Source organism: Lotus japonicus, chromosome 2 (assembly GCF_012489685.1).
Source record: "Lotus japonicus ecotype B-129 chromosome 2, LjGifu_v1.2".
Classification (NCBI taxonomy): Eukaryota; Viridiplantae; Streptophyta; class Magnoliopsida; order Fabales; family Fabaceae; genus Lotus; species Lotus japonicus.
The window spans coordinates 1,366,369-1,385,555 of record NC_080042.1 but is presented as its reverse complement, the minus strand read 5'-3'; the positions used below and the strand labels follow the sequence as shown (position 1 = coordinate 1,385,555).

The 19,187-nt window shown below is 29.9% G+C and overlaps 1 protein-coding gene across 1 annotated transcript; it reads left to right on the top strand.

Moving 5' to 3' along the window:
* Nucleotides 1-11,754: 11,754 nt before the first annotated feature.
* On the top strand, nt 11,755-15,318 carry LOC130735166 (protein FLOWERING LOCUS T-like). The gene is made up of 4 exons (XM_057587261.1): nt 11,755-11,969; nt 12,798-12,859; nt 13,397-13,437; nt 14,902-15,318. The coding sequence occupies exons 1-4, from the start codon at nt 11,769-11,771 to the stop codon at nt 15,126-15,128; spliced, it is 531 nt and encodes a 176-aa protein (XP_057443244.1). The 5' UTR covers nt 11,755-11,768; the 3' UTR covers nt 15,129-15,318.
* The last annotated feature ends 3,869 nt before the right edge of the window (nt 15,319-19,187 follow it).

The window sequence follows — 19,187 nt, the reverse complement described above, 5'->3', positions numbered from 1 at the left end:
TTTATAAATTGTACTTTTGATCTGTTTATACACATGTCTATTTATTTACATGAAGTTTTCTATAGAACAGACTACAGAGATATCTGAGTTCACAACATTCATTTAGTCGTCTTTATTCTTTTGCTTTTGTAGTGTTCTTGTCAGACTAATAATGTTGATTGCGGATATTATGTGATGAAGTCACTCACCATCAACTTGTGATCCCAATGAGGGTAAGAAACTTTAATCTGCGTTTGCATTGGATTTTAAAAGCTCCAATTGTAACTTAACTCTATTTTTATGATGTTTTGTAGTATTTCGAAGATTGTCAGTTCGTTTTCTATAATCAAGAGCAATTGCGTGAAGTTAAAAATGAGTGGGCCGCTTATGTAGTTAACAAATTTTTTTAGTAGTTAATCTATTAGATGTTGATATTATGCACTTTAGAAATTGTTTTAGATTTATTATGCTTTTGATATTTTATATATATTAATATTTATGGGTATTGATACGCTGTAGAGAAAATGTTGATCTTATGGCTGAATAGGTGGGCTAATTCAGGGGCTGAAAAAAGAACTGTGAATAGTAAACTCAATTACAGCGGTTAAAGTTCAGAAACTGCTGTAAAAGAATATCCATGTACAACGGTTACGCAAAAGAACCGTTGTTGTAGGCTAGTAATTACAGCGGTTAAACCTAAAAACCGCTGTAAATAAGACATCTTTTACAGCTGTTCGAACCGCTGTATAGTCTTTTACAGCGGCGAGATCTACAGCGGTTCGAAACCGCTGTAAAAGGCCAAATTGAACCGCTGTAAAAGGCATTTTTTGGCGTAGTGACTTGAACACATTGTTGAGGCAAAATGCAGCCAATCACCAACCATAATATTCAATAAGGAGGAAGATGAGGAACTCACCAGTGGGAGTGGATTTCTAGGGTGGGGGAGGACGGAGCAGCTTGAACGCAGCGGTTTCCAGCACTGCGGAGAATCGGAGGCTGGGGAAGCAGGAAGAGAGAATTCAGATGTTAAGATTGAGTGTAAGTATGAAATGAAGGGGAAAAGTGTCTTTTATAGCTTGAGGTGACTTTTGGTATTGGGCGCGTAGAGGAGACGCGTCTAAGTTTGAATTCGGGGGGAGGGGCTCGCGGTAGCCCTATAATGATGATGATGTTGGGAAGCGGTAAGGTCCAAAGGTAATGATGGGGAATGATATGACGTTTGGATTTGGGGGTGACGTTTCGGGAAAAGAGATATGCTGATGTTGAGGTACGGGGTTCAAATCAGGGAAAAAGAGGGGACAGCTGGCGAAACAAAATAGCGGGAACATTTTTGAAAAAATCAAAAATTAAATCGTTGTGGAATTTTCAGCATGATTTAATGAAGTCAGCCGCGTGGATCGTGATGCAACACTTGAAGACTTGTGAAGTTTTGAACTCGGGAATAGACCTTGTGCTGACTGAGACTGCCAGTGGCGGGAGCATTATCGAGTGGAGAGTTACGAACGATGATCTGCCGAAGTCGGAAGCCAAAAGACATTGTGAAAGACACGTTGTGCTCTCATGCTTCGAGCTCGGGTCTTGTGGACTGGGTAGAGGTCGTTGGCCCGATCGGAGAGGGATTGAAGATTGAGGGGAGTTGGCAATTGAATTCAATGTAAGGTGGCGATCGAAGACATTTTAGAAGACACGTTGCGCTCTCATTCTTGGAGTTTGGTGTCTTGTGGACTTGTGGATTGAGTGAGTCCCCACACCGAAGAAGGGCTCGCCTAGGGAGAGTACTTCGCCAGGGTACAAGCCTTTGGAGACTGCAGGCTTTCTTATTCCTTTAGAGTGATCGTCGTTGGCGAGAGACACCTGTGAGGGAGTTGGGCCTATTATAGCGTTGCCCAACATGCCCATTTGAGATAAATTTAAAAGCCCACAGAACCTCTATAAAAGGGGACGGGGTGTACATTGTAAAAGACTTTTGTCTCATATGTCAATAATAAACCATTAGACTATTGCCATGTGTGAGATTCCTTGAGTCTTTGGGTCCTACCTGTCCTTTAAGTGTTCATTTCAAGAACAATTATAAATCCCAAAGTTAAGCATAGTAGATCACTCTTAAAGGGGATAATCCTTAAGATAACTTATTATGCATGATTAATTATATATGTAGGTTCACATATTAGATAAAATCTAACATCATCGATAGCTGGTAAGGTCCTCAAAAGATAACTCAAGTCGTAAGAGCTATGAGCATAAGGGTTGGGAGGGATAAAGGGTGAAGGGTTCGAACCCTAATAAGGATTAATTTACTAACATTTCTATCAACTAACATTTTCCTATAAAAAAAATTGACCTAAGCTTTTATGTCATATTTCAACTTCTTCTATATCCACAAAAATAAATTTTCTTAACCAATTCTATCTACGCTTATGATCTTTCAAAAATATGGTCAAAATTGTAACTTTTAAGGCAATTTTAACCAAGATTATATTCATTTTTTTAAAACTAGATTATACTAGTGTTTTTTTCCCGTGCGTTGGCCCGTGCGTTGCACGGGGAATATGTTTATTGTATTTGATTCATCAATTAATCTTGAATGTGATTATGCGTGTTCGTTAAAATCTTAGATAATTAGGTCAAATATTTTAAAATTTAGTTTCAGATTTGTTTTGGAATTAGGGAACACGTGTCAACATAAGAGAAGTTATCTAATCAATATCAATCAATATATATTAGAAAAGAACAACTTCTAGCATGACGTGTCGCTCTCACAGGCCAAGTTAGTGACGTGTCGCTCCCAGATTAATTCTCACCTAATATTTTACATGTAAGCTCTTTCTCCTTGGCCCCACTTGCCACATGTGCCCTGATTTTTCCTTACCTTATTTTTCCTTAATAAAAAAATACATTTTTAAATTTTAGATTTGATTAGGATTTAGGTTTTTTATTTCTTGATTTTATCTTAATTTATTTTTGATTTATTTTTAGAGTATTAATTAAGTTTTATGGTATTTTTATTGAATTTTCGGATTTTTAATTAATTCCGGATTTTATGAGTTTTTATTGTGATTTGCTAGATTTTGATAGTTTTTATCTATTTTTATTTAGTACATTTTTAAATTTTAGATTTGATTAGGATTTATGTTGTTTATTTATGTATTTTATCTTAATTTATATTATTATTTATTTTTAGTGTATTAATTATTTTTATGGTATTTTTATTGAATTTTCAGATTTTTAATTAATTCCGGATTTTATGAGTTTTTATTGTGATTTGCTAGATTTTGATAGTTTTTATCTATATTTATTTAGTACATTTTTAAATTTTAGATTTGATTAGGATTTATGTTGTTTATTTCATGATTTTATCTTAATAAAATCAAAAACTCATAAAATCTTGAATTAATTAAAAATCCGAAAATTTAATAAAGATACCATAAAAATTAATTAATACTCTAAAAATAAATAATAAGATAAATTAAGATAAAATCATGAAATAAACAACCTAAATCCTAATCAAATTTAAAATTAAAAAAGGTATTAAATAAATATAGATAAAAACTATCAAAATCTAGCAAATCACAATAAAAACTCATAAAATCTTGAATTAATTAAAAATACGAAAATTCAATAAATCCTAATCAAATCTAAAATTTAAAAATGTATTTTTTTTATGCGAATTAACCTGAAAATGACACGTTCTCACCTAATATTTTACATGTAAGCTCTTTCTCCTTGGCCCCACTTGCCACATGTGCCCTGATTTTTCCGTACCTTATTTCTCATTAATAAAAAAATACATTTTTAAATTTTAGATTTGATTAGGATTTAGGTTTTTTATTTCTTGATTTTATCTTAATTTATTTTTGATTTATTTTTAGAGTATTAATTAATTTTTATGGTATTTTTATTGAATTTTCGGATTTTTAATTAATTCCGGATTTTATGAGTTTTTATTGTGATTTGCTAGATTTTGATAGTTTTATCTATTTTTATTTAATACATTTTTAAATTTTAGATTTGATTAGGATTTATGTTGTTTATTTATGTATTCAATATATATTAGAAAAGAAGAACTTCCCTTAGGCTGATTTAGTGACGTGTCATTCTCACATTAATTCTTAGTGACGTGTCGTTCTCACGTTAATTCTCATAAAAAAACCTCACGTGTCATTCTCAGGTTAATTCTCATAAAAAAATACATTTTTTAAATTTTAGATTTGATTAGGATTTAGGTTGTTTATTTCTTGATTTTATCTTAATTTATTTTTTTATTTATTTTTAGAGTATTAATTAATTTTTATTGAATTTTCGTATTTTTAAATTAATTTAGGATTTTATGAGTTTTTATTGTGATTTGTTAGATTTTGATAGTTTTTATCTATATTTATTTAGTACCTTTTTAAATTTTAGATTTGATTAGGATTTAGGTTGTTTATTTCATGATTTTATCTTAATTAATCTTATTATTTATTTTTAGATTATTAATTAATTTTTATTGAATTTTCGGATTTTTAATTAATTCAGGATTTTATGAGTTTTTATTGAGATTTGCTAGATTTTTGTAGTTTTTATATATCTTTATTTATTACCTTTTTAAATTTTAGATTTGATTAGGATTTAGGTTGTTTATTTCTTGATTTTATCTTAATTTATTTTTGATTTATTTTTAGAGTATTAATTAATTTTTATGGTATTTTTATTGAATTTTTTTTAAATAGAGATAATATCTATTTAAATAGAGATAGGTTGAGATAGATTTAGTTTCTTTTTATCTCTTTGTTAGATTAATAATAAACTAAATCTTAAAAGATATTCAACACAGTCCTTATATATCTTTGGCTTCTATGCATTTTCAGGACTTTTTGGTTAAATAACATTTGTGATTTTTTCTCCTTGATTTTTAGGTTGAAGAAAGTATTCGTAATGACGGTGTTAATCCCATGGCAGAGCGGTGTGATTACCTTTGAGACTCACGATATTGCTCAAGTTGGTGCTACGATCTATGATGGAAAAATTGATGTATGGATTCTCATCATTTATTACTTTTTCCCTTTTTTTAGATTTATGGTTCTGGAAAGTGATATCATTAATTTTCTCTTCCTGTTTTCAAATTTTTTTGATAGCTCAATGACAGGTCAAGGTTGATGGGGATATCTAGAAGAAGGAGCATGCGATGCTATCATTGAAAGGTTTGAAGTTTACATGACATTTACTATTTAGTTTTTAGATTCATGTCATGCCTTAAAAGTAGTAATCTCCTTAGCACATGTGAGAGAGAATTTGATTTGGGTTTCTCGGTTTTGAGAAGATAATTTCAGAGCGAGAGAGAAAGGTTATGCTTATATGTTTCCCTTTTTTCATTCCCCTATTTGTTTGACTGTAGTATCTAAAAAGAAAAACTTATCACTCCTTATATGCTTCTCAAAGAATAACATGATTATCAAGTAGAAAAATTCTATATTTTTAGCTTCTCAAATCTCAATGAAGTTAATTTGAAAGTTTGATGCATAAGAAGAAGAATATATAGTTGATAGCTTAATTTCGTTGTTTGTCTCATGTTTTCATGTGTCCAATTGTCTAACATTTGTGTAGAAAAGATCTGATCTTTCAGTTCCTATTGGAATTGTTATTATTGATTCTTATGCTAGGGGATGAAGGATACTTATCATTCATCTGAAAGTTTTGAGATCCATTTATAGGCATTTTTTCTATGTTTCTAGCCATTTATATTGAATGATTATCTGTTCCTTTATATGCATCTTCTATAAACAGTGTGCAAAGTGTTTAGTTAGTAATTATGGGTGCTAAGGTAACATATGTCCTACTATATGATGGGTGTCTGATTCAGATTGTAGGCTTAGACTTAATGTAGAACACCGATGTTGTTATTTGGTAGAACATAGATGAAATATCAACCATATTGTTGTGTTTTTTGATGATTTTATGATATTTTTCTTGCATTCTTACAGCATTTTCTTCAACACATTGAATGCATTATTTCCCTATGAACAATAATTTTAATGATTATCTGTTCCTTTATATGCATCTTCTATAAACAGTGTGCAAAGTGTTTAGTTAGTAATTATGGGTGCTAAGGTAACATATGTCCTACTATATGATGGGTGTCTGATTCAGATTGTAGGCTTAGACTTAATGTAGAACACCGATGTTGTTATTTGGTAGAACATAGATGAAATATCAACCATATTGTTGTGTTTTTTGATGATTTTATGATATTTTTCTTGCATTCTTACAACGTTTTCTTCAACACATTGAATGCATTATTTCCCTATGAACAATAATTTTAAATTCAAAAAAAAATTAACTTTCAATTTTTTTAATTCAAACAAAAAATTAAAGTTAATTTTTCATCCAACAATTTTGTATTGAATCTAAAGGAAAAATTTATGTTTATTTTTCTCTTATGTTGTGAGTTTTTTATTTTATTTTTAGATTATTAATTAATTTTTATTGAATTTTCATATTTTTATTTAATTCAGGATTTTATGAATTTTTATTTTTTATTTGCTAGATTTTGGTAGTTTTTATCTATCCTTAATTAGCACATTTTTAAATTTTAGATTTGATTAGGATTTATGTTGTTTATTTCTTGATTTTATCTGTGGGGCTTTTATTTTATTTTAGATTTATTTTTAGAGTATTAATTAATTTTTATGATATTTTTATTGAATTTTCGGATTTTTATTTAATTCAGTATTTTATGAGTTTTTAGTGAGATTTGCTAGATTTTGGTAGTTTTTATCTATCTTTAATTAGTACCTTTTAAATTTTATATTTGATTAGATTTAGGTTGGTTATTTCTTGATTTTATCTTGGGTCTTTTTTATTTATTTATTTTGAGAGTATTAATTAATTTTTATGGTATTTTTATTGAATTTTCAGATTTTTATTTAATTCATGATTTTATGAGTTTTTATTGTGATTTGCTATAGTTTTATCTATCTTTAGATAGTACCTTTTAAATTTTAGATTTGATTAGGATTTAGGTTATCTATTTCTTAATTTTTTCTTAATTTTTCTTATTTTTATTTATTGTTAATTCCAGGAAAAGGGAGTTGATATGATGTTGAGGGTCCACAGAGCTACCATGGACACGCAGAGATTTGATGGTTGCTAGGTGAATTTGGCAGAGTTTCTCATTAGCTGCGGACAGTGGTTGTTTCTATATTTTTTCCATTTATCACCTAAGAGAAGTGTGTTTACTTAAATTTTTAAACTCATGATGTAACAGAAGGGGAAATTAATCAGGGACTGCAAGGTTAGTTACATGTTATTATAGTAGTTACTTAGTACTAGGACGAGATGAGCTATAAATATAGGGAAATCAAATTAGAGGGACGCATTATGTAGCATTATATATCTCTCATTAAGTATGTCCTTTAGTATTTGAAAATTTTGCTATAGTATGGTATTGATCATGTCTTAAGCACAAGAGAAAGTTCTTCGTGCAACGCACGGATAAAAAGTGATTGTTTGAACTCATAGGTCGAAATCTAATTCCTATGAGTTGTAAATAAAAAATCAATATAATGTCATTACTTTTTTCATAACTTTTTGAAAGTCTTAAAAGGAAATAAATATAAAGGCATGATAATTTGATGATTAAAATGTAGCGTGCGGAGATTAGAAAAAATTAATACATATATAGTGTATTTTGGTTTAAGTTAAACTATAGGGTTAAGAGTTCCCACGGGGATGGACATTTTACATGAAAATTCATGTAAAACTAACAGAAAAATAAATTTTAATAAGATGTCACTATTTTACAATGTAACTTCATATTAAACATGTTCTACATAATAATATAGTCTATTTTTATTTTATTTTGTTCAATTTATAGGGCAAAAAACTCCTACGGGAAAGAACATTTTTTGGAAATGCTTTAATGTCAAACATAATAAGAAAATAACATTTCATATATGATTTAAGTAAATTGTTCATAGTTTTTCTAAGGATTTTAGGAGTAAATATACATAAAAATTATGTGAGATTTCAAAAGGTATGTGGTATTTTCGTTTGTGTTGTGGAGTTGTTTTATTAAATGGTTATCTTTGTTAGTTTCTTAATTCCATCAGGTAAGAATCTCAACAAATAGTGTTTTTAGCATGTCAAATTTGTATAAACCAATGTATTGCTCCATGCCTCAAACACATGAGCAAATTTGACCGTAAAAACACTAGAAAGATAGTAAGAAAAGTACGAGGAATAAAAAATATTAATACATATGTACTATAAAATTATGACCTAAATTTATTAGTGCTAACAAATTAGAGTTACGAGATCTCACGGGAGGAACATTTGACATTAAAATTTGTACGAGTTAACAAAAATAATAATTCATTTTTCTATAACTTAAGTGTATTTTTAATAATTTAAGCAATAATTAAATATTTATGTATTGTTACATATCTAAAACACAAAAGCATTACCCTTTATGCAACATGAGTATACATCTTCACAAACAAAATTCACTTATGCCTCACATATGCAAAACTTAAAGCTTTTGGCTTATTAACTTCTGTCTTTTTCAAAATCTTTATATTAGTTAATTCAATGTATGCTTACAAAACACTAAAATTGAGTGTCTGAATTTGTGCTTTTTAAATATCTACATCTTTATTATGATTGTTCTTACATTCTTAGCATCTTAAATATTTTATAATTTAAAATATTAATCGGTGTATTAAATACAATAGATAAATTCTCCGTGCAACGCGCGGGTAAAAAACACTAGTTCTTTTCTAATATAAATTGATATATAGATGAGGAGATGGCTGATGTAGTATCTTAGATAATTAGGGAAAATCTTTTAAAATTTTAATGAATTATAATCTCAGCACTACATATTTTATTTTTATATTGTGAATTATGAGAAAGAATAAAAGGAGAAATCACGGGATTCATGTAAATATAGTAAATTAGGTTTGAGACTTTTCCTAATTTAAAAAGACAATGAAAACGGTTTCAAGATTTGTTTTGGAAATAAATTTAGTAAGGAGTAATCTAGGTAAATCTTAGATAATTATGGCAAATCTTTTAAACTTCGGTTTCTAGATAAAATAACACAACATAAGTGAAACTGTCTAATGGAATGACACGTAGAATTTCTTAAAATTTTTGGATGATTTGATTTTAAATCAAAATAGGTCAAGATTAATTTCATTTTGAAATAAAATATGTCAAGATTTTATTTAGTAATTAAGGTGTGACACGCAGAAGAGAAGCTCAAATAAGAATTAATTTGGGAGTGACACCTCATCAAATTGGCCTGAGAAATAATCTGGGAGTGACACCTCATCAAATTGGTCTGAAAATTAATCTGGGAGTAACACTTCATTAAATTGGCCGGATGAAATTAAGGGACCAAGATGAAGCTTTATCAAAGAGTTGTAAGAAGATAGTGTTTATCATTCCTGCAAATCCGTAAAGGTTGCTAGCTTGATTAGATATGTAAGAATATTCATTTGTTGAGGACATGAGTAGCTCAATGAATGCTTCGCAATGTGAGGGAGATGGAGCTTTGAAAATCTGAACAGAGAAATGGAATAAGGGACCAAGATGAAGCTTTGTCAAAGAGTTGTAAGAAGATAGTGTTTATCATTCCTGCAAATCCGTAAAGGTTGCTAGCTTGATTAGAAATGTAAGAATATTCATTTGTTGAGGACATGAGCTCACTGAATGCTTCGCAATGTGAGGGAGATGGAGCTTTGAAAATCTGAACAGAGAAATGGAATAAGGGACCAAGATGAAGCTTTGTCAAAGAGTTGTAAAGTCATAAAGTTATTCTTTATGGGTAAAGCTCTGAAAAGTGTGAGAAGAGACAGAAATTGGTAGAATATAATATTTATGAATGATAGGGAAAAATTTAAGAGGCATATATAAACGAATTTATATAAATCATCTATAACTTTCTCTTTCATTTCACTTCGACCAACTTTTTCTTCTCATCTTTCACTTTATTTTAGGCTTAAATACTCTTTTGGTCCTTGAAATTGTAAAGGGAATCAAATCTGATCCCTATAAAAATTTCGCATCAAATTGGGTCCCTAAAATTGTTTTTTTAATCTAATTAAGTATTTTTGCTCAATTTTGACTAGTCAACGTTCCAGTGCCAAGCCTAGTCAGCTAAGCATGGCCACATGGACTTTTTTCACATCAATTTTAGTCCCTTGAAAAATATTTTAATCAATTCTAGTCCTTGTTCTTTCACCTTCCTCTTCCACCTTCTTCCTCTTCCTCCATAACTCAAATCCTTAAATCCAGAAATTCAAAACCCTAAAAAAACTATATGTTCATCATATTCACCTTGTTCTTACTTTTGAATTTATGGGATTTGAGTTATGGAGGAAGAGGAAGAAGGTGGAAGAGGAAGAAGATGAAGGTGGAAGAATAAGGACTAAAATTGATTAAAATACTTTTCAAGGGACTAAAACTCATGTGAAAAAGTCCACGTGGTCGTCTTTAGCTGACTAGGCTTGCCACTGGACCGTTGACCGCTCAAAATTGAGCAAAAGGAGTTAATTAGATTAAAAAAACAATTTTAGGGACCCAATTTGATGCGAAAATTTTACAAGGACCAGATTTGATTCCCTTTACAGTTTGAAGGACCAAAAGGTTATTTAAGCCTTTATTTTATTAGCTCATTTCATTTCTCTCACACTTATATATTTTCTATTTTTACTACTCTTTCTATGCATTCTGAAAGGTCAACTTGTTCTTCAATTTGTGGTGTGGGAGGGTAATGGGACTTGAAAGAATTTTTTTCCTATGTGCAAAGATTCTGTGAGACATCGAGAGGACTCAAACTTTAGTCTAAAATTTAGGTAGCATAAGGAAATCTGATTTTGTAATTTATGTAACATGTCACAACTTGATTGGTTGAAAAGAGTTGAAGGCGTTACTTTTTTAGTCTTACTAAAGCATATACTCTGATAAATGCTTGTCATGGGATGATTTCAGAGTTTTGTGGAGTTTAAGGATCTATGATAAGCCTTAGAATGAACTAGACAAGGAAACCTCAAAGAGGGGTTTAATTTAGTTATCTTCTTTACTTTATAAACATCATGAATCTACATCATGTAGTTCTGTATTCTATTTTTGTGATGTAACCAATTACTGGTTGGGGAATATACGATGGAACTCGTTACTTTGTATAATTTGTCCACGTCTATGGTATGAGTATGGTCTTTATTTGATGGCTAATTGGCTTACAACTAAAGTAATTAATAATCGTGACATAGATCAGGACATAGAAAGTCTTTCTGCCAAACAAAAATAATCTGTTAACCAACATTGGGAATCAGTTACTTTAAGTGACACTGTGTGATTGATTACCCTTTCAATTGAACGTAAAATGAAGTTGTATATTCTTCTAAAATTGAATTAATGAAACAAGTTACTTTAAGTGACACTTGTTAAATGTCTGAAAAATCATTTTTCTCGTATCTTCTTGCTTCTCTCTTTAACGAAACAATATCATAAACTCATATTCCATTCTAATTTTCATCTATTTCTTTATTATTTCTTTAATTTCAAATTATTTCGAATTAAAACCAGTTGATTTTAATGACTCTTCCTAAGATGTTATTAGTGAGTTGATATCCTGATAGTGTGGTCTCCTTTAAATTGTAGATGGTCCAAGATTTGCTTTATCAATCAAAAAGTGACCACATTTCCTATGAACCAGAACGAAGCCAAATGAATAGATCACTCTAGTATAAATAGAATTGATAACAACACCAAATTGTATAGACGAGTGTCCATTATATCAACAAGTCATGCCAATGAGTAGTAGAGACCTTCTTGTCATTGGGCGTGTTATTGGAGATGTATTAGACCCTTTTGAAAGATCTATTGCCATGAGTGTCACGTTCAATAATAGAGAAGTTACCAATGGCTCTGAGTTCAGGCCTTCCCAAGTTGTCAATCAACCAAGAGTGAGCATTGGTGGAGATGACCTCAGGAACTTTTACACTCTGGTAATTATATCCCATAGCTCATTTTGTTAATTGTACACACCAAGTTATCAACCATGATAGGATAACTTAGCCTGAGAGAGGAGTTATAGAACTTGGGCCATGTATCCCGTACGTAGGAAACACATAACCGAGTTACGTGAACAGAAGTCCATAGGCCAAGAAATCTATAACCTCCCATATAAATTAGTTGTCTCTAACGTCCAAATAAGTTAATTAATCACTATGCCACTTAAGAGTGTAAATCATGTGAAACAACCAATAATTTAACAGATAGCCTTAAGTCTATTAGTGACTAAAAGAAGCATTAGCTAGATTTGACTCTAACAACCCGGCCAATATCTGATAACTAGGCTAGGACCGGCCAAGGCCTTTGTGGTTCAAGCAATGGCTTTAAAAAAATATTAAATAAAAAAGATTTCTCATTTTATGTGATAAGTTAAATACTCTTTTTGTAAATAAGGTCTCAAATAAAAATCAAGGTCTCATTTCAAAAAACCAAGCCCAATAGTTTTTATTAAAAGAAAAAAAAAATTAATCTCATGTTTAACTAGTCTGACAAACTTTTGGTTTCCTCAATTCTGTGATTAATTGAGCAAAACTATGAAATTCTGAACAAACGACAACAACAAAAAAAATCTCACTTTATAATTTATTTTAGACTTCATTTAGTGTTTGACCGGGCTTAAATTAGGCTTGGTGTCTTAATCGCTTGGTTTGAAAGAACAAATATATTTGTAGATGTTACAATATAGCTAATGGTTTCTAGTTGTATCCTTCTATTTTTTGAGTGTATATAAGATTTGAATTTATTATATTTCTTCATTACAGATCATGGTGGACCCAGATGCACCAAGCCCAAGTGATCCCAATTTGAGAGAATACCTCCATTGGTAAGTGATAAATTGTGGTTCAAGCATGCGCTTAATTACGAATTATATATATATATATATATATATATATATATATATATATATATATATATATATATATTAATTATGAAAATAATCATTTTTTATGAGAACATATGAATAAATAATTATAGCTAGATAGATATAATTTTAAATGGTTAAAATAAATAAATAAAATCATGTGATTTTTTTTTATATTTTTAAGTGATCGCGTAACTATTACATTATTATTCAATAGTTTTATCTTGATCATTCATGATTAATTGTAATGATCACTATTTATTCTTATGTTCTATATAAATTAATTATGATTCTCATATATATTTTGTTTATCGTGGGAAAAAATATAAAATTGGTTGATAAGTTAAATCACTCTGTAAATTAATTTTAGCACATAAAAACATATATATTATATATAACTGCCATGTATATATATGAACTAACCTTGCTTTATGAAAGTTTCTTAGCTTCCATTAATTTAGTCTCCAGTTTCTTAACATTATACACCTTCTCTCTCAGGTTGGTCACTGATATTCCAGCAACAACTGGGCCTGCATTCGGTATGTATGATGTCAATTTCGTTTTATTTAACATTAATTTTTAAACCAATTAACTTTCTGTGATTATTGCTAAAATAAAAAAGGAACTTGTTTTTGGTCAATAAGGATTTCAGTTTATACTTTATGTTCCCAACAAAAGTTGTTAGACTTGAAGCTTAAGCAGACTCCAGTATGGGGCTGATGAAGGTAAAAACAAGTGGTGTGTGATTAATTATGGTCCAATTCTTCATGGCAATTTGACTATCAAATTCTCACACTTATAAACTAGTGTGTTTCCAGCTTATACTCAAGCACAATCTTTGAAATCTTGTATTGTGGCATTGTATTCCTTTTGTGTGAAGTCGAGACCGTTGGGCTAAGTGGAGTCCAAATTAAAAGCCATAACACAATTAGACTTATTCTCAATTATATAAACTATTATTTTCATCTTCATGTCACTCTCATGTGAGCATATTGCTTAATTATGAATTGAAATCTACCGAAGTAATTCCAACTCGATCATTTTAGTGGCCGCCACACCATTTAAAAAACCAATATCATTTTGTAACTTTCTGTCATCTTGAAGCAGTCGTATCAATACAAAATTAAACTATTGTAGAAGATTTCATACTGCCCTATGTATGCAAGAAGTACAAAAGTATAGGAATCCTTGAATGGGGACCATAACTAACTCAAAGATATTACATCTGGTGTTTACACATAAACATACACAGATGACTTCAAATCATATTGTGATCAATCGTTTTAATTTACATTAGGATTACAATTACAATTTGTTATTCATTTTGGTTTTTGTCAGATGACGTCCCATCTTTTCGGAATTTGTTATTATTTCTTTTCAATAAATATTTTTAATTTACTTATCTCTAGACTAATAATACGTAGTTGGTATGACTTGTTATCCATTAAGCAACACATGCATGCTTCAAAATTTTGTTCTCATCCTACATAGATCATCCACCAACCATCACGCCTATCATTTAATTATATTTTTCTTTGGTTTATATATTCAATTTACAATTTTGAATATTTGAGAAGTATTCGAGCAAATTTAAGATTTTAATATATTAACTATTAAACTTTAGGTCATTTATGACTGAATTTCATCAACTCAAACCTTATTAACCAAATGTTTATGGCTAATGTAAAAAATATATTTTGTTGAACATAAAAAAAATAAAAAATAAAAATAATAAATTATGGCTAAAATAAAAAATTATAAAATTACCCTTTTTTAATCTACTTTTATATCTTACCAAATCTTTCAAAATACATAAAAAAAGAGCTTCTAAACCTTAAAAATAATTTCATATCACAAATTAATCATAAACCCTAGATGACATATATATATATATAATATAGTTTACAACATTAATCTTACTTGTTTTAAAAGATAATACTTAGTATGTATATGTTATTTACAGTATATTTAATTTGCTAAATAAATTTTCTTGATTTGCACAGGAAATGTGGTGGTACCATATGAAAATCCGATACCCATGATGGGGATTCATCGTATCATCTTTGTTTTATTTCGTCAACTTGGTAGAGAGACAGTATATGCTCCAGGATGGCGCCAGAATTTCAACACTAGAGGATTTGCTGAACTTTACAATCTTGGATTGCCTGTCACTGCTATACATTTCAACATTCAAAGGGAAAATGGTACCGGTGGTAGAAGGTTATATTAGAAAGTTTTATGAAGTATATAAGAAAAATTATATAATTGAAGAAATAAAGTCGTAAAATTAATTAACTAAGGGTTGTGGTCTTGTGGATTGGCAATATCTGCTCAATAGTAAACTAGAATATCACTCGTGATGCTCAATATTAGTATATTGTAATTGTGGTCATAATAAATGAGATGATCTATGATTTATAATTTTTAATAAAAATTTAAAGTTACTATACTTTTCATTTGTCTTTAAATCTAAAGTTACTATACTTTTCATATATGCATGTACGATAGTGATAGATGAAAATTCCTCTAACCCTCTTGACTTCTTCTAGCTAGTCCAAAGGGTCCTTGCATTGTGTCATCTACCTATATACACTTATGATCATTTTATGATCTCTTTGGAGTTGCTTCCCAACAGGCCTCACAGTTCTTGTTGCTTCTTAGGCTTGCCATGGACTAGGTTAATCTTATGACCAGGTCAATTTTTGCCTGTCAAAACTTGCTTACTGGTCCAAGAGGCATTGAGGATTAAGGAGTTGAAAGCTAGGCTGGATGATTTGTTGGTATGGGCACAGGGGTCGTACGTTGGTTTGATATGATTAAAGATGATACTGCTATTATCTTTGATAAGGATGAGAATATTGCTCGGGCTATGAGGAATAATTTTATTAATATTTGGGTTAATGGTTATATTAGTCTCTGTGATTTTACATCTTATATTGCATATCATCTAGGATATTATATTTTCTGAAAATTATTTTAAATTATGAATTAAATTTTTCTTGAGAAAAAAAACAACCTTTGAGAATCATTAACGATAAAGAACAATGTCTAAGTTTTTGAATATAAAAAAGCGTTGTGTTTTCTTTGGGAATATCTTCAAACTTCTACACATAGCTAGCTTTTAACGTATATTGAACATGGATCATGGGTTTCAAATTCTTTCTAGATTGGTGGAGATATATAGAAAATGATTATAAATTGACAGAGATACTATCAAACGTGGTCCAAATAAATGAACGAACTAACTATAACCTCAAAAGCATCTCTGTCAAAAAAAAAAAACCTCAAAAGCATCGAGTTTTGGGTACGAGAATAAAAATACTTTTCAGATACTGACTTAAATAGTTATTTCTTTTTTATTTTCTATTTCTTCTTTTAACTTTATTTTCAATCAAGTTTTAAGTCTTGTAATTAAACAGCATCGCTTATATTCCACCTCTAAATCAAATTATGCATTGTTAATGTAAATATACTAGTATGTTCACTCGTGCGTTGCACATCGAGTTTTTATTTCCGAATTTTACACATGGTGATTGATATAGAAGAATTAGTAGTTGCACGAAAAGGAAAATAAAACATTTGTGATTGTAATATAGCAATGACAAAAAAAATGTAAATTGAAGATTTCAATACAGATAAACAAACAACAATTAATAAATAATAAAGTATTAAAATCAGCTACCCTATATTAACTCCCTTTGTCCCTAATTATAAGCTAACATTGAGACCTATGTGGTGTCACTAAATATAAGCTAACTTTGTAAAAAATATTATTTTTTCCATATTTGTCCTTCCATTTATTGCTTTTTCAATTCCAAAATTTAGAAATTGAAACTCAATTTTACTCTCTTTCATCCTAGTACTACCCACTTAAATAGGGGTAAATATAGAAGATTGTATCATGTTTTTTGAAAATTAATGCATCAATTAAGGCTTTCTTAATAAGTACAATTTTTACAACTTTATCTTATAATATGGGACGGAGGGAGTATATGATTAGTCTTATGAGTAGATGAGTGCGTTTATAGAAACCTTCTATCATCTAGGGAATCCAAGTTTTGTGCTAAAGAAGCAGCAAATACATCGATTTGTATAGATTAGATTTGCTTTATATGATAATAAATAAAATGAGTTTTAATGGGCCATAAAATAAAATAATTTCATATAGTTATAACATTGGCTACTTTGCATACAAATTTTGTAGTTCACTTATATTGAATCTTGGTTCTACTATATAAAAGGATGAACGTGTAAAGATTAATTTTTCACCATTCTGTTACAAAATAACTACTAAATTTGAGATCAAATTCAGAATGAGATAAGGATTGACCTTGACTCTTATTTATAGTCATTGCAAAGCATAAAGTGATAGAAAATTGTGGTCTTGAGAATTTGAATGGTAATCCAGGGTCTGATGATATTAAGTTTATTCCAGGGATAAAAACCTTTTCTCCCATTTTTTTCATGTTAGAATTGATGTTGCAATGACATTTTTGGTCAAATATATTATTATCAAGTGAGTTATGTTGCATAAACCAACATATGTGTCTATATTCCGAAGAAGCATAATTGGAACGCTAACCTTCAAAATGATTTTGTGGTTTGTAATTCTGAACATTTGACATCGTTGAAGAACTCATATGTGAACCTTCTACCTCTGTGTCCTCATCAGACTTGCATGTAGTGTCAAAGCTCAAATATTCCTTCTCATCACCAGGAACCATGGATGACATGAAATTATTGACATGCTCAACTCTCTCAAGGGTTGGTGCCGATATTGCTCTTTCTTCAAAGAATGAATGATTTTTCATGTTTGCAATCATTTTAGGATAAGCAAAATTCACCAAGCTAAGTATATGATCGTGTAATTTTTCTATCAACAAATCTGAGGTATTTCTATCATGATTTGAGCGTCACCAATTGTGTTGAATGTACCATCTCCAGCCTGTAGAACCTATTTTGCAAACTCCCTAGTTTCTTCATTGGTTGATGATGATGAATAATTTTGTAATCTCATGTTATTGGACAATTTCAACACTTTGCTTGAGTTCCATAAGTATGAAGAATTAATTGAAGATTCAATGATATCTTCTCTGCTACATTTTCGAACAACATGAAGAATTTGCCTAAAATCCCCAGGACCACAACTTTACCACAAATGGTTTATCATAACCAAAATTCAAACGGGTTTTCATCATGTCATTCAAAGTTCTATCTAATGCTTCAAAATGATGTTTCTTCAACATTGGTGCTTCATCCTAAATGATCAAACTTGCCTTTTTAAGCAATTCAACCTTTTGAGGTCCTTGTTTGATATTACATGTTGATGCATCATTAATTGATATAGAAATAGAAAATCTTGAATGAGCAGTCCTCTCTTAAAGTAACAACAAAGAAGAAATACCACTTGATGCCACGTTCAAGAACAATGAGTCATTGTGATCTTAAATCTGAAGACAATGTATTCCGCATAAATGTTTTCGTCGAACCTTCAAATCCATATAGAAAATAAAACCGTCAATGATTGGACAAAACTGAACTCATTATTTGTTTATACACTTCGGATTACTCAGCAGTCAAAGACATTAATAGGGTTTCATGTGTATCACACATTTCTTGTTTACTGTAATTCAATTCATCGGCAAGGGAAAATAGGTTGTTGCTGTTTTGAGCCTTTTAGGAGTTTTGTTTAGGAGGGTATTTTGTTGTACAGGGAGCTTGGGCTTTTGATGCGGGTGGTGTATAGCGATTTTTTTATGAGGGCGAGCAATCATTCTCTTTCTTGAGATGGTTGCTCTTTTGTTGTTCCTTTCTATATTATCAATATATCTTTTGCTTTCGAAAAAAAAAACTTGTTTTTAAATTGTAGTAGAGAACTTTCTCAATTTCAATTAAGAAGAGGTTTATGAGAGCATCATCCTCTATTAGAAATCCCTGATATGCATGTTATTAGTAATGAAACATTTACTCTCTTATGAGATCGGTAAATGAAGGACTGTAAAAAGAGAATATCAAAAGCAACATAGAAAATACGTTAAAAAATTTAGAAAACAAAGTAAAATTGTGCAGTTATACAAAGTTGTAACTATTGAAAATGTGTGTTGTCGGAGAGTGCCGTGATTAAAAAAAATGAGGAATCATATTTGTTTTATTAAATAATATTAATTTTTTATTCAAAAAAGTTCAGATAGAATGAGGTTGTGGGATTAGTGGGGTGGTGGTTATTTGGTTGAAATGTGTTTTGTGGGTTTGTGAGGTTGGTTATTTTAACAAAATTAAGATATAATAT

What these genes read in the sequence shown, in the direction of transcription:
- LOC130735166 (XM_057587261.1), top strand. Translation starts at nt 11,769, where the DNA reads ATGCCAATGAGTAGTAGAGACCTTCTTGTCATTGGGCGTGTTATTGGA. An exon ending in TCAGGAACTTTTACACTCTG is followed by an intron (nt 11,970 to 12,797) that starts GTAATTATATCC and finishes TCTTCATTACAG; the next exon opens with ATCATGGTGGACCCAGATGC. An exon ending in TTGAGAGAATACCTCCATTG is followed by an intron (nt 12,860 to 13,396) that starts GTAAGTGATAAA and finishes CTTCTCTCTCAG; the next exon opens with GTTGGTCACTGATATTCCAG.